General features: G+C 43.0%; 1 protein-coding gene across 3 annotated transcripts in view; it reads right to left on the reverse strand.

The window, feature by feature from the left end:
• LOC124612872 (WD repeat-containing protein 47) overlaps positions 1–23,819 on the reverse strand; it is a 692,566-nt gene that overhangs the window by 355,776 nt on the left and 312,971 nt on the right. For all 3 annotated transcript variants that reach the window (XM_047141309.1, XM_047141311.1, XM_047141310.1), the window contains one exon: positions 18,745–20,454. In XM_047141309.1, coding sequence (XP_046997265.1) covers positions 18,745–20,435 — 1,691 coding nt within the window. In that variant the 5' untranslated portion in view covers positions 20,436–20,454. The remainder of the gene's footprint in view (positions 1–18,744; positions 20,455–23,819) is intronic.

A 23,819-nucleotide genomic window follows, 5' to 3' on the forward strand; every position in this document is an offset into this window, starting at 1 on the left:
AAGGATACTGGGTTAAAACAGGTACCTTCACAATGCAGGTCTTACAGAGTCCCGTTTTCCAAGCCAGCCAAGCTCCTGTATCCCATGAGGCCACCGTAAGTCGAGCGACTATCTGAACGTACTCTACTGCGATACCCCGCTACCTGATGAGCGTGTGGTGGTACAAAAACATAATAGATAACAAATAATTTAAAATGATCTTGCAGTGCCCGCTTGTGGTTTCTTTCTTATCGGAGACCAGTAAACCATGTTGTGGGGATATCAACAATTAACTGTAATAGGTATAAATAATGAACAGTCTTCGTCTAGCTTGATACTGCTCAACGGACGTTGAACGTCACAAAACGGTCATGAACTTAAAGCAAAACCCAAATGGCCAAAAAATATAATTTTCCTTATCAGTAATTTATCTGAACAATAGAAAATAAACTCACGTTCGGAAAATAAAACAGAACACCTTGAACGACTAGAGATAGGACGATCAGATTCAAAGGACTTGTACATTAAAGTATGTTCTGCAGAAATGATTAATTTTCGAACCATGTAGGTCCGCGAGTTCAAGGTCAAAATCGATATCGCGGCGCAATACCACCTACCGGTAAAATGTGCGTGTGGCTCTCGTTGTCTCTACAAGGCTAAGGGACTAGATCAGTGTGACTTGAGCAGACGAGCTGGATGCCTCGCAGACGTATGCGCGAACCTTACCATCAAATTAGTGAGTCTGGAAGAGGGCGCATTATTGGCATGAGAGAATGTGATGCATTCATCCGGGAAATTGCTGCTCGTGTGGGACGAAGCGTTTTGGCAGTGCAACGGGTATGTGTAGAATGGTTCACGAAAGGCCGTAGAACAACGAGAGGGGTCAGGCCGCACCACCCACACCACCCCTACAGAAGACCGATACATCATCCGAATGCCATTGCAGGTCAGGTCTCCGTTCTCCTCGGCTTTGGTGCAAAAGTGGAACATTCTAACACATAGTACTCTATCAGTGGTGACAATCCTTCACCGTTTATTACGGCGTGGGTTACGTGCGCGTCGTCCACTTTTCCGCCTACCTTTGACGAATGTGCAGAAGCATGCTAGACGGCAATAGTCTATGGAACGACATCACTGGGGACACTGATGGCATCAGATGGTGTTTTCGGACGAATCCAGTTTCAATTTGTTCTATAAAAATGATGGCCGGATGTTCGTTCGCCGCAGACCGGTGGAGCGGCATCACAGTGGCTGCATTCGCACGTGACATACAGCTCCAACTCAAGGCCTTATGGTGTGGAGTGCTATTGGGTAAAACCTAAAATCACATTGGTGCGTGTCCAGGGCACTCTAACCAGTCGGAGCGTAATATTTGAATTCAATTGATCATGCTCAGATAACTTTTGTTCGAATGTCTTATTTAAGCAGTAATTACTGTCGAGGAATGTACATAAAACATTTGACAGCTAAAAATTATATATTTCTCTAATGCTACTGTGATGAGTTAAATTGTTTATTGTAAGCTGACAACAATTGTGGACGGATGTAAAGTAGTACCAATGAATTACCATACTTTTTGTTTAAATATGACTGTTTAGACACGTTCCATGTCTTCATGGGTATAATACTGTGACATATTTACTATAAAACTTATTGTATGAACAACATAGCGCGTATGAAAAGGTCTAGAACTTTCGGTTCTATAATCTCCTCATATACGTCGGGAGAATAAAAGAAGGGATCGAACTTAACTAGTTCAATTAGTCAGTGTAAGTAAGACAGGAGCTGTAACGTGCATTCCGTAACGTTAATTTGTTATTTTTGCGAAAACCAAGTGTTCAACATGGACGAAAACACTTTTATCGGGCGAATACACGTAAAGAAAATTGATGTTCATGTTAATGGATTGTGTGCTATAAGTTGTAAACTGCCGCCACTAGACTAATGGCATACTTTGTTATCGTTTAGGGAGGAATACTAAGGGGTTTCAGGAATGGACGACCATGTGCTGGGCAGATTATAAATCTGAAGTCGATCCTCCCATACCCGAAACTCAAGAACAGAGAATTCGTAGCGGCCTTCGACGACTGCAGAAAGGTGTACGATTCAAACGACCCTATTTCATATCCTTGAAGAGTCTCGCCTAGACACCAAAAGAAAAATGATTATTCAACAAACCCTAACGAACGCCACCTCTAAAGCGGAGTTCATAGAAGAGGTATCTGATGTCGTTGAAATCAGGACAGGTGCGAGATATGGAGATGGACTATCGCCTATGCTCTTGAACTGTATTTTAGAAAGTGTTTTCCCAGAATGGCGGAAGGAAACGAATAATTCAGGAGCAGAAAATGAGGTACGACTAGGATGTAAGTATATGAATTTTACAATCGACAGTCTAGCGTTTGCAGATGATCTAGTGATCTTTTCAGACTTACCAGACACGACAACAAAACCATCAAATGAAGATGGAGGCAGTAAAGGCTGGGCTTCAAATCTCCTTTGAGCAGACGCAGTTTATGACAAGCAGAAAGTCACCCCAAGAGAAATGGAGTTCTGACTAGGAAAAATCAAGTAGGCAGAAAAATTTGAATACCTAGGTGAATAGATGGAGCCTAACCTATCAAAGAAAGAAGCCTTCGCATCACGCTTTAACAAAATCGAAATGACTACCATGGAACTAAAGTCATCTAAAACAGTAAGAGATCGAAATCCTTAGGCGCCTCAATCAGTCATTATAGTACTGTCGTTATATGCGATATGCACATATACACATTATGGTAGTATCGCGTACAAAAGGTGTTAAAAGGCTATGCTTTGGCTGAGCTATAATTTGTGCCCAGGTGATGCATGTGAAAAGATTTCCAGCATTGATTATGGTAGCACGACGGGAAATTAACATACTTTGGAGGCGGAATGGTAGTTGGAGCTGGATGCAGGTACATTCTATTTCAGAAATCGTTAGGGGATTCAATATTTCGAGATCCACGCTGTAAAGAGTGTGCAGGGAATACAAAATTTCAGGCACTAATCCTCACCGCAGACAACGCAGAGACCGAGAGCCTCTACTTCGTTAAGTAAAGACATTTCCTTAGAGTTGCCAGTGCTAACAGACAAGCAACACTGCGTGAAATAACCGCAAAAATCAATGTGGGACGTAACGATGAACGTATCCTTTAGGACAGTGCGGTGAAATTTGGCGTTAATGGGTTGTGGCAGCACACGACCGACGCGAGTGCCTTTGCTAAAAGCATGAAATCGCCTGAAGCGTCTCTCTTGGGCTCATGACCTTATCGGTTGTACCCAAGACTGGAAAACCGTGGCCTTGTCAGATGAGTCCAGATTTCTGTTGGTAAGAGCTGATAGCAGAGTCTGAGTGTGGCGTAGACTCCATGAAGCCATGGACCAAAGCTGTCAATAAGGCATTGTGTAAACTGGTGCAGGCTGTAAATGGTTATGTAGCTACTTGAGACCATTTGCAGCCATTCATGGACTTCATGTTCCCAAACAACTATTTAAGTTTTATGGATAAAAATGCGTGATGTCATCGGGCCACAAATGTTGGCGATTAGTCTGAAGAACATTCTGGACAACTCGAGCGAATGATCTAGTCACCCCGACTGCCCGACATGAATCCCATGGAACATTTATGGGGCACAGTCGAGAGGTCAGTGCCTGCACAAAGCCGCGTGGTCTAGGGGGCGCGTTGCCACGGTTCGCGCTGTTCCCTCCGTCGGAGGTTCGAGTCCGTCCTTGGGCATGGGTGTATGTTGTCCTTAGCGTTAAGTTAGTTTAAGTTAGACAAAATAGTCTGTATGCCTAGGGACCGATGCCATCAGCATTTTGGTCCCATAGGAACTTACCACCACAAAAATTTGCTGCACGAAATATTGCACTGGTAACACTTACGCAATTATAGACTGCTATAGAGGCAGCATGGCTCAATATTTCTGCAGGGGACTTCCAACGACTTATTGAGTCCATGCCACGTCGAGTGGTTGCACTATGCCGGGGAAAAGGTCATACGCGGTATTGGGAGGTATCCCTGACTTCTACCTTAGTGTATATGCGGCAGACACAATGAACAAGAAAGGCCTAATGGAGTTAAGGCCAAAGAAAGAAATATTCTGAGAAAAATCCTAGGTCCCATCGAATAGAACAGTGAGTACAGAAGGCGTTACACCCATTAACCACAACATGTGAGGAATATAAGTGTCACATTTTGGAAAAGGTTTGCTTTTTATGGCCAAATGACATCAGTGAGACCAGGAATGATATCGGAAAGGATATTAACCTACTTTCAAGATAAAAAAAACCAAAGTGGTTTGGTTCAAAGGAGTCGAAGGAGATTTACGAAAACGGAAAATTACTTCCAAAGATATCAAGGGGCGTAATCGGCTTAAGGAAAAGTTACGAACGCACAAATGTTTCCTAGAAAAGCCGAAGACAGGAAAAACGTAGACCCAAGAGAGAGAAGAACAATGCCAGAAACAAATGCACGCGCAATGGGCGGCAATTAAACATCGGAGAAAGAGACAGTTGAACTGAGGTTGTCTAGTTGGTCGCAAATAAACAATAATAATAATAATAATAATAATAATAATGCCATACGGCATCCAGCTATCTCTGATGACACTTCGGCGGCTTGCGCGCCAATTTCGCTGCTTTTTTTAAACTTAAATCAGCTTCTCATTTCGCCTCGCGAGGCTAAATGAACCCCGTTTCCGATTTGTCCCCCCACAGAAAAATCTTAGGCGCACACCGAGAATCAAACTTGGGACCGCCTCGTCATTAGGCAATTACGCTACCGACTAGACAATGGAGGCGGCCTAAGATGCGATAAAATGCAGATAATAATGAAGGCTTGGTTGGTTGGTTTATTTGGGAGAGGGGACCAACAGCCATGTCATCGGTCTCATCGGATTAGGGAAGGAGGGGGAAGGAAGTCGGCCGTGACCTTTCAAAGGAATCATACCGGCATTTGCCTGAAGAGATTTAGGGAAATCACGGAAAACCTAAATCAGGATGGCCGGCCGCGCGCTTGAACCGTCGTCCTCCCGAATTGCGAGTCCAGTGAGCTAACCACTGCGCCACGTCGATCGATAATGAAGGCTTGCGCAAGAGACAGTAACATCAACTACATCATCCAAGCAGTGAAGTAGCTTCTGACAAATATGACGACGCCCACCGCTACTTCAGCAATCTTATTCCAGTTAGACTGCCTCACATTGTGGAGTCCAGTGAGCGCTGTTTCCGGACCAGAGGAATACGAACCACCTGCGAGGTGTAGCCAGGTGCCCGGCATGCAGCAGCAGGGACGAGTCCGTAACTGCTTCAAGTTCGACGAACGAACCCGCCGCAACTGGTCAAGGACGGGGAGTGCCACCTCATAACTTAAACGTTGTGATCCTACGCTCGTTTGGCAGCCATTGGCGCGCCGCATCTACGCGCCGTACCACAAGTCAGTCGGCATGGTGTAGCAGCGGAGCGGAGCACCTTTCTTGTCTATAGTTTGACGACGTAATTACATGTTTGACAGAACACAAAACTGAAGTACCAAATTCATGGAATGAAGTTACTGTGGTAGCAACAAAATGGGATTTCTGGCCCGCTTCGAGCGCACTTACGAATTTATTCATTTCTTAAAAAAGGGTCTCCAGATCTCCAAAATATTCAACTATATTCAACCACATTCAATCCTTTCTTAAAGGATCTTAGAAACCCTCATTGTTGTGTTCAAGAAAATCCAAGACAGAAAATCACGAAAATGAAGAAAAGAAAGATAGTTTAAGTTAAACTCAAATTTCTTTTTTCTCAAAACCTTAAAAATGCAGCCTGCACGACAGTCAGAATGTAACAATACCATTTAAACTTATTTAACAGTATCAAAATCAGTCTGTTTATCGAAATATTAAAAATGTCAGATCCCGCATGCTGAATTAGAAACTTTGTAATTTTTAAAGCTTTTTCAAAAGTGGCATTTAACTGATTTTCACTTAAATTTACTTTTTTCCGTTCTTGTGTTTTTCCGTGCAGGATTCCTTGAGCAGAACAACGATGGGGTTTAAAGCTTTGAAAAAAGGGGGTGGAAGTGGGTGTATTTTGATGGCTATATCTACATCTATATCTATATCCATATTCTGCTAACTACTGCTTGGTACATGGCAGAGGACACATCCAATCGTACTAATTATTAGGTTGTACTCACGTATGAAGCGTAAGAAGAATGACTGTTTAAATGCATCTCTGCCCGCTATAATTAACAAATTTGTCATCAGAATCCCTGATACCGAAGGGAGAGACAGGTATTGGGTTGTAGTGCTCTTATACTCCTTGCGACATCATTCAAAGCTCTTTCTTTCAATATTATAAGTAAGCTTTCCCAGGATAGTTTACATGTATCTTCAAGCCTCTGTCAGATTAGTTTCGTCAGCATCTCAATGACACGCTTCCATCGGTCGAACAATTCTGTAATCATTCGTGCTGTCCTCATCTGTATATGTTCAATATCCATTGTTAGTCCTTGAGCAATATTATATGAGGGGTCGCACGAATGATTAAAAGACATCTCCTTTGTAGACAAACTGCATTTCCCCAGTATTCTAGCAGTATGTCTGCCACCTGTTTCCCCAAAGCTGGGCTGAACTAGGTGTTACACCCACTTATGAGTCGGCCCATTCCACTTGTTACTCGTTCATACAGTACTCACAGCATATTTTTTTTTCTTTTCGTTTTGTGAAGAGCGCATTTCACATTTCTGAAGATTTTAAGCAAGTTGCCCATCTTTGCACCACTTTGAAATCTTACCAATGCCGGTCAACTTCATTGTAGAGAACTGCACCAACTGCGAAATATATTAAGTTACTACCAATAGTGTCTGCAAGGAATTTAATACGTAACACGAACAGTAAGGATCCCAACACACTGCCCTGGAGCACACACTGAGCTACTTTTGAATCTGTCGATGGCTCTCCATCCAACTTAACTTGCTGCGTCCTCCCTATCAAAAAATTCTCAATCCAGTAGCAAAGCCACTTTTGACAATAAGCGTAGGTGGTAGTGAGTCACATGCATTCGGAAATTGTGAATTACTGCCTACCCGACTCCCTTGATGCATGGCTTTCAGGACGTCACGTGTCCGGTAGCTACGTTTTTCAGAAATGAAGAAAGGAAGTGCACTCAAAGTTGGCCAGAAATCTCACTTTATATCTACTCATTGTAAAAACTACAGGGTGGAAGAAAGAGAAAAACCCGATGAGACAAGCGTAATGCATGCAATATTCTCCAGATAACCATACACCGTAAATGCACAGCCCATCAGCAAGGAGCGCGTGGAAGTTTATCCGATAGGCCAATGTTTTTGGGACTATGCAGAAGGATGTTTTCGCTCGTCAACAATGCTGCTGCCAATATCAACTTTCTAGCGAAGTTGGAGGTGTTAGAACGTTTGTCATAAAGATGTAATTTGATTAAAATTAGTATTTACAGTTTAAATTTCATTTTCGCCATTGTCTTAGTTGACACTTACCGACATATTGTACTTGCTAGAAAGAAGTGAATTCATGCTCTGTACATACGTAAAAGTATTCACCCTGTGGCCTTTAGATTTCACCATTAGTTACATCGTATTTTACTGTACCACATTTCGACTATACAGATGGTCCTAGGAGGAATGTAAGTTGTTCAGGGACACGGAAGGAACGATCACTGGAAGCAAAAACATCTAGTAAAAATGCAACCTTTAATAACTATGAGCACTACCTCTTCAATGTTGTGGAACGCGTCTCTTCCTATTAAACAAGTGCTCATTTCCTCTTCCGGTATGCATTTTAGAGCATGTTTGCAGGATAACATTTTTCTAGTTTTTGTGCTTACTATCTTCTCTCAGAATAAAGAAACAAAACAGCTTGCAGTGAAACTGATTTGATTCACTTTATCGAAGATAAAGAGCTAATAGCTCTTAAGGTATGCATTTTAAAGCCCAGGTTTACTGGACTTTTTTGCTTAGAAAGATCGCCCTTGTCATATGCCAGAATACTGACCGTTCCTTGTGGGACAACCTGTATTATTGCAGTGCTATTTTTGTAGGTTAGCTTGTTACCTTAAAGTTATAACCCTATAGGACTTTTAACGTAGTTACTTTAATAGCCAAACTTACGGTGTAAACATCACAAATAATTCGCATCTATCGCTATCCACTATGGTTAGAAATTGAAAGTTTGCCTAGCTTTGACTGTTCAGCTGAAACCATTATCTACAGCTAATGTAATTAGTAACTACACTCTTCAGTACAACAGGCGTTAGCTGGGTAAGCCAGTTTAAATACGCACACTTCCACACACTCGTCGCAAATTGGCTGTCGTTTAACGACCGAAGCTCCCTAACGGTGTATTCCGACGAAATGGTTATATGGAATTTTTTTTTACTTACACACCCCCAGATTTTTTATATTCCAACACAAATTTTTGAAACCTAATAAAAAATGACCAAGCACGCAATAGTGACCAAATCCTTTCTCCCGTTTGCGATTTCAGTGATAAGAAACTTCCAAATTCGCGTATTTGATCTCGCGCGCGTTTCCCTTCGAAGAAAACCTGCCTGTCACACAGAGTGATCCTATGTTAATGACACTGCGTTAATTCGAGGGATCACACAGGTGGCAAGGGCACATTGGTAAATGCTCAAATTCTTTGCAGCTACGATTTCGTCAGTCACGGACTGAGAAAAGAACAAAATATGCTCATGCGTAAGAATGACATTTTATGATTAAGTGAGAATTATAGAAACTCAGCAGTTTAGTTCTGCACATGAAAAAGCACAACGCCAGTAATAAATTTAAATGATTGACAGGGGTTAAATAAACAATCGACAATCTTCAAAACATTTCGTTTATATGTAACAAACGTTTCAAAACACGTCTCATAGCTTAATAAACAACTGTTTCCACATTTTTGCAGTTGGTAGCGTTGAAAGTATCGGAGAGAAACAGTCCAAACATTAACCTACTTTGCTTATTCCATTCCATCTACTGGGGGAGCTCATCCGTAAGTCTTAACTGCCCAAAATCATGCTGTAAGAATAATACGGCGTTATCATCTCAGGTCCGCTTGAAGACATGTGTTTTGAAATGAAATGGCTCTGAGCACCATGGGACTTAACGTCTGTGGTCATCAGTCCCCTAGAACTTAGAACTACTTAAACCTAACTAACCTAAGGACATCACACACATCCATGCCCAAGGCAGGATTCGAACCTGCGACCGTATCAGTCGCGCGGTTCCGGACTGAGCGCCTAGAACCGCGAGACCACCGCGGCCGGCAGACATGTGTTTCAACTGCACCATAACAGTACACATTCTCTACTGGAATTTGTTAATAATTCATTACAGTTCACAAGAGAAATCTATGTCCTATACAATACTGGAAGAAAAAATTACTTTTTAAAAAAAAATGTCTTTATCAGACCAAAAGGGTGAATAAATATGTTACCAAAATCTATGATTACTTACCTAATGATACAAAATATCTGACAGGTAAGAAAACCTAATAGAAGTTCTTGGCTTATATAGAGCAAAAAAACTCCAAACTTCTGTCACTAAATCAAAATCATCTCTATATACTTAACACGAAGTCAAATTTAACACGACTTAATAATCAGTGGATTGACTCATTCTGCATGCGAGAGTTTGACCGGCTACGTAACTAACAACCTCTGACTACATCACGATTTTACACAGGCCGCTCAGTGCAAATACTGCTGGGATTGCTGGCACTGTTCATTCTTTCAAAGCGAAGTCAAAGTCATAAGGGAAAGAAGACCATGTTTAATGATGAGATATCATCATTCTTTTCTTTCGAACTACTTTTCCAAGAGAAAAAAAATAAAAGAAATACTATCATAGGATTGTTTTTTTTTCTTGTGTACCACAGCGACACGTTTTGCGTTTTGGGCCAGTTTCACGCACGAATGTCGGTTTTTATCACAATTCCGACAGCAATATAAGGGCTGCGCAATATTGTCCAACGCTACAGTCTACAGTCCTTGTTTCGACTAATGGTTCGTCGTTCAATACCATTACCGCGCGAATACACCCAGTCCAATGTCTTGCTCCAGGAGAAGGGACGCGAATGAAACGGGATGAAGTAACGCAAACTGCTTTTGTTTTGGTGACTTTCAAAAATGGTTCAAATGGCTCTGAGCACTATGGGACTCAACTGCTGTGGTTATAAGTCCCCTAGAACTTAGAACTACTTAAACCTAACTAACCTAAGGACATCACTCATATCCATGCCCGAGGCAGGATTCGAACCTGCGACCGTAGCGGTTGTGCGGTTCCAGACTGTAGCGCCTTTAACCGCTCGGCCACTCCGGCCGGCTTGGTGACTTTATTACCCAATGAACTTACGTTTCTATTTTCATAGTGCTTATTCCTTCAGCCCCTGCTTCTCTGACTAATGCCACAGACGTTCGCAGATACTCTCGTGGTGGAAAACTTTTCTTGGGGGCTGTTTACGCTAAAAACTTTTGCTACCAAGAACCCGACAGTTCATAAGCGATACAGTGAGGATGTTCCCTTTCATGTGATTCCTTTCGTTTCTTTCAATCAGTCTTGCCAAATATTCAAACTGCGACAGACACGAAATACGGTGTGTGTGTGTGTGTGTGTGTGTGTGTGTGTGTGTGTGTGTGTGTGTGTGTGTTTTAGCTTCTCGGAATTTCAACATGTTCCCTCTTTGATTGGTACTTCTCTCTCACTTTTTGTCACGTCCGCTATCTAGGTGACCCGAGCCTCGCATGAGTGAAGGTAAAAGGCAGCGACAAGCTGGAATAGCTTGTTAGACAAGACTATCTCACCACGGCATCTGAGCGACACACATTTCGGCGTGCCCATCCACAGACTCCAAGCCGACTCCGCATCCGCTCGGAAACCTGTTGGCCGCATCTCGCAGCTGTCCGCTTTCCTGAGACAGTTAATGAGTCCCCTTCGGACCACAAATCGCACAGCCTAGGGACCAGAGCCTCCAAACAGATGCGAAGCACAGAAGGCTCTACCTCGTCTGAGACAGTTGTACGCAGTCCGTCGCCCTACCTCCTGAGCCATTTACTGTCTTAAAAACACACTGGACAGGACATCAGGCACCGCGTTAAAAGAGCACGTTTTCACCTTGGAATGTAGTAGATGGCGTCGACCTGGTAACAGGCAGTGGCCGTGTGACATTTCACCACTGGCTTGAGTCATGGCAGAAAGTTATGTGTGTGTATTAGGATTTGTGGAGGCAGTAAGTCATCACGGTTAAGTAGATGATTTTTTGAATGTATTTGGAAAGAGGATGTACGGTGTTAGTGGTAAATCTGGTATTTGAGCACCATGTCTCATCCCAAGCGTCCAGCTCCAAGTACCATTCCGTGTTCAAAGTCTTAATTCCCGTCGTGCGGCAATGATCACGTCGGAAATGTTTTCGCATGAATCACCTGAGTAAAAATGATAGCTCCACCAATGCACTGCTCTTTCAAACTTTGTGTACGTGATACTGTCCCCGCCATCTGTGCATGTGGATACCGCTATCCCGTGACTTTTGTTACCTCAGTGTTCACGCGACAGTGCAGACGTAAATGGACGCATGCTATGTGAGATCCAATGGCGAAGTGGATATCCTAGATGAAAAAGGCAGTCTGTGCACATTTCACTCACTGTAGATTGTAAAGTGCGAAGTGCTATGAGAGAAGCTATGGAAAACAAAATAGATACGAAGTTATTTAAGATGGATACGGAACTTTATCTTCAAAGACAACGAATAACGATCGGCACAGAGAATTAATTATATATAGGAAAAGCTTATTACTACAGAAGGCCAGAAGGACGTTCAATCAACAACTTTTGATTGTTAGAAGACGTTATTGAATCACAACGTAAGTGAGGATCACACATTAAATGTATGTTGATTTGCCTATGGAGTGTGGTAACTATTGGGTAACACCGCAAGTTACAACTTCTGTGGTCCCTGAGCCTGTCCTCCGCATCATGTTGCTGTACAAGGGTTACTCCAAAAGAAATGCACAATCTTTTTTAAAAAAAGATCTAATTTATTTTCCCTATTTTTGATATTTTTTAGGTATGTTGATATATTCTTGAGAAACTAAATATTATTTGCCACACAATCTCCGTCCTTTTCAGCTGTGTTACGCCACATAGGAACTAAGGTGTCTATACAAGCACGGTAGTAGTCAGGACTAGCACGTTGGAGCCGCTGTTTAGCAGAGTCGTCACCTTTGAATCTGGTTCCTCAAAAGGATTCCTTGAGTTTACGGAACAGGTGGTAATCAGACGGCACCAGATCAGGGATGTAGGATGGCTTTTTTCAGTGTTGTGTATCCAAGCTTTGTGATCTCGGTGGGAATTTTCTCACTGACGTGTGCCCAGGCATTACCACGCAACACAAAATATCGTTTCTTTGCCGATGTTGTTTCTTAAGGACTGTCACATCCGCGTCAGTGCTCTTTGTGGATCCGAATGGCACGATGTCCGCAAGCGAAAGTCTTCCTTAACCAACTAACACAGTAGCCATTTCTTTTCCTGCTCGAGGCGCATTTCTGAATTATTTCTTCTTCTTCTTCTTGTATGACGCCATTCCACTGATTGCCGTTTAGTCTTCCAATCAAAGTGACGTAACCACCCTTTCATCTCCGGTTACAATTATTGGAAAGAAGTCATTTCCAGAATCCTCAAACAGTTCCAAATATTCGTTACACACTATCTTCTGTGTTTCTTTGTAGGCATCCCTACTCTCTGAACCTACGTGGTGCCAACATTTTTCAACTTTCTCTGTCTCAATGATATGTATACGCTCGCTTATCCAACTCCCACTTGGATCGACAGATCGTCCACTGTTATGCGTTTGTCAGCCAAATTCAAACTGTGAATACACTGCACATTCTTAGCAATCCTTGCAATGCTCTGCCTCTGTGCGGGTGGTTCTAAGTACGATAGTGCCCACTTTCATCGCATGATGTACCTGCCTAACGAATAACTGTAGCGAAATGATCGTATGCTATTGTCGGCCGGGAGGCCCCATTCGGGAAACTTCGGCCGCCGAGTACAAGTCTTATTTCAGTCGACACCACACTGGGCGACTTGCGTGACGGTGACAAGGATGAAATGATGATGAGGACAGCACGACACCCAGTCCACGAGCGGAGAAATTTTCCAACCCGGCCGGGAGTCTATGTTAAATATGGAACACCTACAGCCGTCCTTACGATGTTATTTATTACAGGGCTACCAGTTGCGTAAGTACACCATCTTCATGCCTTAACTGACGCTGAGGGGACTAAATCCCGTCGAACACACGATTCCTCAGTGGACGACACCTATGATCTGGTTTTCGCAAACTACCTGTAACAACGATGTGTCTCCAACCATCAACTTGATGGTTGGAGATACAACATCGTGTTACACGTAGTCTGCGAAAACAAGTACAGTTCATAAACGGTGGGCACTGAGGAATCGTGTATACGATTGAAGGTAACGCACTCAGCGTCAGTTAAGGCTTGAAGATGGTGTAACGAAGCACCGCAACTGGTGGCCCTATAACAAATAACATAGTAAGGACGGCTGTGGGTGTTCCATTTTCTTACATAAGTGACCGGCCGAAGTGCATGAAACCTCCAGTCAGAAGGATGGAGACACAAAAGCTCAATCTCCTGTGAATGTCGCTGCCTCGTTCTCACAATACTGGAATATTATAACAGTACGTTGCTTCAGACGAACATGTGCAACAGCTATCTTGATGAAATGCTGCAGCAGCACGACTTGCGGAAACAAGATGAATTAAATTTGAATATAGGCAGTAAGAACGTTTCTATGAAAAAAAGGTGTGCATTTCTTTTGGCGTAAGTCTTGTAAAACGAGCAACAGAGGGACACAAGTAAATGACGGGAGGCTCACCATTCCTTTCTGACATCTCGAGAGCAGTGACATACTAAGTGCGGCAGACACTCCGCTAAAAAGTAAGTTCGTGATAAAATTAATTATATGTACTTTTATAAGAGAGCAATGAAAACGCCGAAAAAAGTAAAAAAAATCGTAAGGTGATTTTTCACTATGACTCAAGAAACTGTCCTCAAGCCAGAGTCCACAAACCGGTTGTACCTACTTCGAGCAAGCCACTGATTAGAAATTTGCAGCTAGCTGGAAAGCTTTCAAATGATTTACAACGTTTTCTATATATCTTATAGTTAGTTAATGTCCAGTTTTTTCTACATTAGCAAGAAAATCTATGAAGAAAGCAATAATAATTACCAAATCTACTCGTGTAGGTCTCACGGTGTATGTAATAATAATAATTACAGAAAGGATAGAGACGCTAATTAGTTACCAGTTATAATGTTATATAGATAAATTTAGTTAGTAACTAGCCTTACATTAACAGTTGCTAATTAGCTGAAAAAATACTCGGGGCGTACTTCTTGTGTAAAATTACAAGTTAATAGTTACTTCATAAATGCGGTATGCTTTCCTTTCAAGATAAAATTAATGTAAATAACAAAAAAAAATCACTGCTTACATGGATAAAGAAAACTATTTCGGCTACAAGAAGCTTGTTATGTAGACCACTGATTGATTTCACATGGACTGATCCATTTAGGCATTCCACATTTAAGAGTCTGGTGAATTGTGGAGACTGAACTCGCTTATCCCCACCCTACTTCTGCATGTTGCTTGGAACCGAAAGCAACTCCATATCCATGCTTTGAATGTACATCTGACGGCACAGTACTGCTAATGATACCACCCGAGGTGTTCACTCAAACAGGTGCTGTCACGTGCGGCAAACAGTCTGCGCCTGGGTACTTCACAGCTCCCGGACGCACAGACAGTGCGCCTCATTTTGAGGAGAACAAAGGATATGGGAGATTTGTGAAAATAACATTTGTGTTTTGTTTGTGGAGTATGAAGTGAAGATGTAACTTTTTGACATGAGAAATAAGTTCTTGATGTCTCAGTATCATAAATGTAGAAAAAAATTATCAAATCTAAGAGTAGTTTGCATGAAAATTCGCAAATTAAATTTTTTGGGGCTCTTATATTTCACTTAATTTTTAAAACCTTCAAAATTATGTTATTTTTGTTACTTTTGAAACTTTAAAATAATCATATCAAATCTATTTGACTTACAGACCTAACATTTGTATCACTTTATTCACTATTTCGTAAGCATCAAAAATTTGTGCTACTTCGCGATATTCGTAACCAAATCAAACTTTTTGTACAGTTTCACATCGGACTTACCTGGTTTTAAAAAAATGTTATGTTAGTCATACATTATTTATTAATGTGTATATCAAATCCCATGATAGTATTCCAGGGGGGACATATTAAAATTAATTTAACTGTACTTATCTGCACAGCACCTAGCGCGTATTCTAGAACTTGTTACCAAGTTGTAATGCAAACCTAGTCTGTCAGATCATTATTTTTTCCTTAGTAACAATTTATTACATGATTAGAATCACACAATTAAATTGAGATTTTACTTTCCCAAAACTTACTGCGAAAATGTTTTAACATACACCAGAACACGCTCAAAGAAGACTACGAGTAATTTGCTTAATTATACTTACATTTTACAAATATTAATGTTGTTGATTACATACTGGTGTTGCTGTTATTATATAACTATGTTTTATTTGAGTGCCTTGCGATGAGAAACTCTTTACTCATATTCAACAAGAAAGACGGCAAGGTGATCAAAAAACAATCTTATTACAGTTGAAATTGCAGTTTTCTTTTAAATGAAATAATGTATGAGTAGTTCTGCCAAGCAATAAGGACACACTATTGATCTAACAACACGTTGTTTTCCAACTCTTCATCTCATAGTTGACATACTCTTCCAGTGGCAGTTATGAGATTTAATTTACGTATTACGAAGTTTCTAACTACGGTCAATTTTGCGGATCTTCTTGGTTATAAAAAGAGAGTGTTGGTCCACAAGGATGTGTAAATGTAATGTTTACTACTTCTTTATCGTCTCTTGATAGCACAGAAGCCATCCACCGTGTGTTGTCATTGGCACAAGCATAAAGTCTTATGATGTGTTCATTAGCATCCATATGCATCTACACCCACTCTAATTATATTTACATCAAAATCTCCAAAATCATCAGAAACAACTTTTGCTATGGCTTTGTACACAGGAATAAATGCACGGTACTTTTGAGTCCCTGTAACTGCTATGGCTTTGTAAAATCTTTTTGCCGCGCTTCTTTTTATGCGGCATGCTCATTTGTCACACTGAAAAAGTGACTGGAGGCATATCTAATTTACTTCACTCAAACAACTGGAAGGAAGCTGATATTTGATGGCTGTGTTTCCACGACTCATTAAAATTAATGTTCTCAAAACTACCTCAACTGTTACTGTAGGTGCTTGCAAAAACATGTTCATGTCATGATTTACGAATAAATCCCCAATCGCCCAGTAAAACACTAAAAGGCATATGCTGGAATTCGACAAGTACAATGTACCACTTCGTTCGCTCTGCCTGCCTGGCACTTGTACTCCAGCGTAAGTACTTAAGTAATTTATTGGACGAGTGAGCACGGTACTTTTCTACCGCTTTACCAATGAGCACATGTGCCTAACGAGTTATTCATGCACGCATGCACGGATGGATGCAGCAATCTGCTCCCGTTTACCAAGTCAGCACTATGCTATCAACTGATGTGAATCACTCTGAGCAGAAGTAAACATTTTGTTTTATTATACAAAGTAGTCACAAACACTCTGAAAAGCTTTTAAGAGTGTTGCAGGGTAGATTGTGTTGAGAAATAACGGTTACGAAAAAACTAGGTACGTTGCGCCTTTTCAGAGTTAATTAGCATTGAAATTAGCCAATCAGGCTATTGCGCGCTCAAATTCAAGCGGCGCACCAGGTATTAGTGTCAGCTGACAACGCACGAGACTGTTCAGCCTTATTCTCGGGTTCGATCCTTACCACCGCCCGAAGTGCAGTTTTCCTTCGATTTCTTGTACAAGCTTTTCAGACTTTCTGATCAGCCTGTATATTATCAACATATATTTCCTACTGTTCTTTAGGTATGAACCACAACTAAATTAAAAGTTATATAAAATGGAAAGGTCATAAGATCCTCCATATTATTTTTGTCGGTTGGTATATGGCACACTTATGTGCTATTTTAAAATGATAAGACTGCTTAAATAGTACTAAATTTCATGTTAACTGTAGTTTTATGAAGCAGCTTGCAAACTATTTCCAACAGAGGTGCAATTTGCAGTAAAATAAAATTTAATTTAACACGTTCCCTTTGGAATATCATCATGAAATGTCACACTTATTAACAAACACTGTAGAACTAATATACCCACTTTTTTCCAAAGCAAAAATCCTACTTTGAAATTTTAAAAATTAAAGAAGGTTGCTTTGGGAAGATACAGCTTTTCGATGAATTTGCTCAAGCAGCACATATAATGAACCGAATAAAATGGTATTTTATAATGAATATTCCAGGCAAGCTGCTTTAAAAAATGGTTCAAATGGCTCTGAGCACTATGGGACTCAACTGCTGAGGTCATTAGTCCCCGAGAACTTAGAACTAGTTAAACCTAACTAACCTAAGGACATCACAAACATCCATGCCCGAGGCAGGATTCGAACCTGCGACCGTAGCGGTCTTGCGGTTCCAGACTGCAGCGCCTTTAACCGCACGGCCAAGCTGCTTTCTTACTACAAACTTGTTTCGCCTATAGCGCCATTCTTAAGTGAACTTTTCGATGTTACAGTTGATGAGTTGACTTAGTAGAAGTTGAACATAAACGTCAGTTTACATAGTTACTTACGTCTAGATGGAATAAACGTCGATATTGCATCAGTGAGTAAACAACGACTATTTGTTACTAGACTGTTATAAGTCACGAAATTTCTATTTCCGTGAAATACTTTTGGTAGCTAGATTGACAGTTTATTCTCGTTGATGCTTTATGTTTACAGTGTAACCTTCCCAAGTCAGTGACGTTAGTTGTGTTTCATTAAAATTATAATCTTGTTATGATTGGTATATATATTTATCTTTTGTTTTCGTTTACTGTGTGTTTTTACTCTCTGATGCAATATGTGCATATATTCCAATTAGACGTAAATGTATATGTACACTGATCTTTATTTACATCATCTATAAAATTATGTACATTCACCAACTGTAACAACATCAACAAGTTTACTTGAGAATGACTCTACAGCCGGAACAAGCTCGTAAGTAAGAAACACTACTAGTTAAACTAAACGCAGCCTGCCTGCAATAATTCATTACAAAATTTCATATTATGACGTATTCTGTGCTGTGAGCCCAGCCCGAAAAGAAGATAATGAGTAATATGGTATACATTTCTGGCGAGTGCGTGAAATACGAGTTTTCGACATATGGCCATTTTAAGGTTTCAAAACGTGGAAAAATATCAATTTGGGAAACTAAAAATTATTAACTCAAAAACGAAATGTAAAAAAAAAAATCTGTAATTTTGGATTTAACCTTATTTGACAGGCCGAATAAAGTGAGAAAACATTACAAAATTGCACACCATCTAAATTCCAATTTATTTATTTATTTATTTATAACCGATTGATTTCACACGGAATGAGCCGCCTCCGGAATTCATTTCGAGTTCTACAAAGTAGATTTTAGGTTTCCAAAGCCTTCATAATACGGAATAGTGAACGTGTTTAACTTGGCTGTAAGAAAGACACTGACCTGACTTCGGAGAGGCGGTTGTCGGCAGCCGCGATCTGGCGCACGAGCTCGTCGCGCTCGCGCTCCTTGGCCTGCAGCGTGTCGTTGATGCGCTGCTTCTGGCGCTGGAACTCGCGGTAGAGGTCCCCCTCGAAGTTTGCGTTCGGCTGCGGCTCGACGACGGCGACCGGATGGACCGCCGGCAGCTGCGGCGGGGGCTGCGGCTGCGGGGGCCCCACGGAGCAGCGGTCCGACAGGGAGTCGCGGCGAGACGAGCGCGCCGTCGTCGCCGTAGAGGAGGCGGTGGCGGGCGAGTCGCGGCCGCGGTGCTCCGGCGTGGACGCCGCCGAGGACAGCGCGCCGCCGCCGGCCTTGCGGTCGGGGCTGCGCGACTGGCCGCGCACCGGCCGCTTCGCCGTGCTCGCCCCCGCCGGGCTCGGCGGCTGGAACTCCGAGTACGAGGTGCTCAGAAAGACGTCGCCGTCGTTCTCGAACAGCCGGTCCACGCTGGTGTTCATCAGCTTGTTGTTCTTGTAGCCCGTTAGGTGAAAGCTGGCGAAGGAGGAGCGCGACATGGCGTGGTGGCCGCTGAGGATGTCGCCGGTGGAGAGGGCCATGACGACGGGGTTGGCGAGGCCGGCGCCCGCGCGGTGCGGCCCCACGCCTGCGCCCTGCTGCTGCTGGTGGTTCTGCTGCTGTTGCTGCTGGAGGCCGTGCGGGAGCCCGTCCAGCGCCGGCAGCAGCGAGCGCGACATGATGTCGGCGGCCGAGCGGGGCCGCGTGAACGGCATCGCCGAGTGCGGGAACTGCTTCGGCTTGATGGGCGTCACCAGCATGTGCTCCGTCCACGAGGTCTCCAGCGACGGCCGCTCCAGGCGCACGATGTCCACGTTGAGCGTGCGCTGCTCGAACGGCACCGAGAACGTGTCGGCCGGAATGCTCTGCAGCCACGACAGCAGGCTCAGGTCGGAGTCGCTGTAGCCCACGGATCCGTCCAGCAGGCGCGAGAAGGTCATTTCCTGCTGCTGGGACTCCTTGTTGCCCGTCGCCTTCGCCTGGCAGTAATTGACGCACGACTCGTACAGTATCCCCTTGATGATGAGGTGTATCAGGCGGTCGTTCTTCGCGGTCGGCGTCGGCTCCACGATGCCGGCGGCCGTCTTCTTGATGCACGGTAGGAACTGCTCGACTAGTGGGTACACCTCGCGGAAGCACTGCACGCGTGCGTTGCTCGGGTTCCAGTCTTTGTACTGCAGATGGTCGGAGAGCCGCGGCAGCGTCAGCAGCAGGCAGAGGTTGGAGTAGTCCTCCTTCGAGGGCGCGACGCGCTCCAGCTCGTTCAGCACCTTGACCACGTCCTCGACGGCGCTGTCCACGGAGGTGGGCGCCGCCGTCGGCGAAGTCGCCAGCAGCGCCTCAGACTTGATGCACAACAGCTCGACGTACTTGTGGCGCAGCACGGCGTAGCGGAACCGGCGCGCGTCGAACGTGGGCAGCGCCTCGAGTGGCTGGATGAACTCGAGCACGTCATCCCACTGGCCGTCGAGGATGAGCTGCCGCAGGAAGAGTACGTCGTCCGAGTAGTTGCCGTTGATGACGCCCGTCTCGCGCTCCAGCGACAGCTGGCTGATGTGCAGGTCGCGCGAGTGCAGGAAGTCCAGCGTCAGCCGGACCACGTCCTCCTCGCGCAGCGTCAGGTGCGCAGAAGGCATTACGTACCGGATCCGCAACCTGCCAAACACACCCGCTGTTATACCCAACTGCGCTACTACGACGTGCTTAGAGCTAGAGGCAGCCACAAATGACACGGCAGTTTAAATTAATACTAACGGGCTTCCAACGCTAAATAGACAACGACGTATACGTTCGTTTGGTGCGAGATTTATGTACGGGAGTAACGTCTTGCATTTAGAAGGCTGTAGCGAATCAAGGAGAGCCTTTCGTGCAACACAAATATATACAACTAGTTGAGAAACCGGGCGTTGCCTGGGACAGAATACATGGTATAGGATAAGGCATGAGTACCACTCTACTTATGAGATGCAAACACACGTATATCTCATTAAGGATATTATGAGTGCAGTTATCCTGTTAGCAACGTGCGCGACAGTGCGTGTGAGTGAACGGCAAAAATTCGAGAAATATTGAGCAATAAATATTCTTAGACAAAGCTAAATAGTATATGACTTATACGAACTTTACCGTATACGTGAAAATGTTCTTATTCTTTCATTCACGATGCAATATACTCACGAAGAGTACTACAAAAGAAAAATAATTGACGAAAACACGCTAAATCATGAGGATTGTAATCACGAAGAATAAGCGAAATGTTTATCTGAAATCACTGTAGCGTGCAGTTCTATTATTCATTTGTCACGTACGAGCATTTGTATCTGAGTCTATCTGGATCCTTCTCCTGTGTCTCTCAGTTGATCGTCGACAAAGTGTGACTGACAAAAACACACTTATCTGAGTCTATCTGGCTCCTTCTCCTGTGTCTCTCTGTTGATCGTCGACAAAGTGTGACTGACAAAAACACACACAAACTAAAAACTGATCTATTAATAACATGTTATTAAGTCTGAATGACGAAATCGTGCAAGCATCCTACTACGTTGGACGAAGGAAACAATAAACGCAGTTTCAAATGTACATTGTTAAGTTCGTTTTCATAGACTTTCTGAGACCATTTATTGCTCCACATTTTGCGGATTTTTGCTCGCCACACTCACCCACTGCCACGCACCGCGACCAAATTCCCTTACAAAAAACTTTAGATCAAGGGCTACCTACCACCATAACCACGAGAGGGTGGCAAGAGGTGACCATGGAGAAAAGTCTGTCAGTACGTGTACACACACACACACACACACACACACACACACACACACACACACACAAACCTTTTCTACATAGATATAGATAAAAAAATACATGGCGGGTCAAAATCGATGGATGGATTACAAGCGGCTATAATTATTTAATGCATAGCCGTACACATAATGTAAAAGGAAATTCAAAGCTTCGATCGTCGCACCAGTGCAGGGATGCGGGCCCATATCCGGCGATGTGTAATTGAAGAATTTGTCCGCCTTTCGTTTGAACGAAGACCATGGAAACCAACGTAAGGAGCCAGAGGAAGCTTGAAACGCCACAAACAACAGTTTGGTGTGTTCACAAACCAATATCTTCCAAACCGTTGGATGGGTCGCACCTAAGATGGCATGTTCTGCTCTTGGCCATCATAATATACCGACCTGATACCCATGTAGTTCTTTTTATGGGGTTGTGTGAAAGACCATCCGTATGTCCCCTTTTGGTGAAAACAGCTCCAGAGCTCAAAATGCGCATTTCTGATACGCTCGCGTCGGTAACTCCCCATGTGCTTGAGAGCGTACGCCATCAAATGGATTACCACTTACATGTTGTCCGTGTGACCAAGGAGAGAAATATAGACCACCGATGCAATACGTGAAAAATGTTTCTTTTACATTCTCTGTAATTCTTACCGTTGTAGCGCTATCCATTATATAGTTACCGCCATTCAAAATCACCACATTCGTTTTGCATTGCATTGCACCTACGGATGCTACAAAGCAACAGTGACGAGCGTAGTACTACGTTAGGCTCAGGCGATAACACTAGAAGCAATGACGTAGAACAAATAAAGCAAGAAGAGAGAAAAATGCTAAGGAAAATTCTGGACCCTAACTGAAGTGGTGGTGAGGTGCACGCAAAGATATAAGGGAAGAACTGTACCAGACCTCGAGGACACTACCAGGAGAACTCAGACAGGACAGGGCAAGATTTGAAGGACACCGTCATCAGGATGACTGTGGAGAGAAACAATCGAAAGATTATGGAGAACAACAGCTAGTACAAGAGAGAAACCTGGAGCCAAGTTGTTTGTTAAACTCGGGTGGTGCTAGCTGGAGCCGAGAGAGAAGGTGGAAGGAAAGTAAAACTGGAGAAGCAAGTACACATTGACTAGTATTCCAGAGATCAACGGCGGAGAACAATACAGGAAAATGACAAACAATTGTGCAGTGAAGAGAATAGGATAATGAAGATCTCTGGAGCAGAGCGCGAGAGAAGAGTAAGATTTTGGGATGAGAAAAAAAAAGACGAGAAGAAAATCGCACTCATGTAATGGATACAAAGGTCCTATACATACTGTAACGAAAGAAGATGAAGAGGTACCTTATCTTTTGGGTGTAGGGCCAACTGTTTGGAGACCTGGATACATTTACGGAGTCGCGTCACTTTGCAACAGGCGATCTGGCGAGAAGTTAGTTGCAACCACAAACTACTGCAAGCCACTGTATATAGCCTGTGTAACATCAAGGGCATGGTGCTGTGAAGTGTAATACGAACTGACAACAATCAGTCAACAAGTGCAAGTTTACTTTCATACAACATTAACGGACGGAACCGTAAAATTTCCTAAGTGATTCATCGTATTTTAAGACAGGTATCCAAGCTATTTCAGGGTCCATGCTTGTTGTGTACATTCTTGAGAGATTAGTATTGACGGGAATTATTACTGAAACAGGAAAAGTTTGTAATCTGCTGGTAGAAACATTTGTTTCTACTTTCTTTAATTCAGAAATGTTTCGATAAGACTTGTACAGGTCTTCTCCTTTGCCTTGTACTGCTTCACATTTTAACAGTCTTTTCCTAACTGTAGTTAAAAATTCCCCGGAAATAATCGAGTGAGAACATTCTTGGACAGTGGAGTAGAAGATACGGCAGCAGCAATAAAATATGCCACTTGCTACAGATGCGAAACGATTCGACCTACAAGGAAAAACTGCGTACTTGTCTGATGACAGGGATTTCAAGAAACAGACAAACTGGGGAATCGGCAAGTCTGGACAAAGACATGAAGGACCGTCACTTTTGAGAGATTTCACAAGCTAAAGAAAGAAGACCATACCTAAGCGCGGTGGTATCTAAGTACGTTACTAAGTATGGTCTCAAAAATATGCTAGGAGTGAACGAGGAATGCCAGGGAGAAGAGAGTAATCCTAAATACTACCGTGAAAAAGACTTCTTTCATGCATACAAATCTCGTTATCCTTTGAGGCAACTTA

The sequence above is a fragment of the Schistocerca americana genome, chromosome 4, assembly GCF_021461395.2.
Source record: "Schistocerca americana isolate TAMUIC-IGC-003095 chromosome 4, iqSchAmer2.1, whole genome shotgun sequence".
NCBI classification, from domain to species: domain Eukaryota; kingdom Metazoa; phylum Arthropoda; class Insecta; order Orthoptera; family Acrididae; genus Schistocerca; species Schistocerca americana.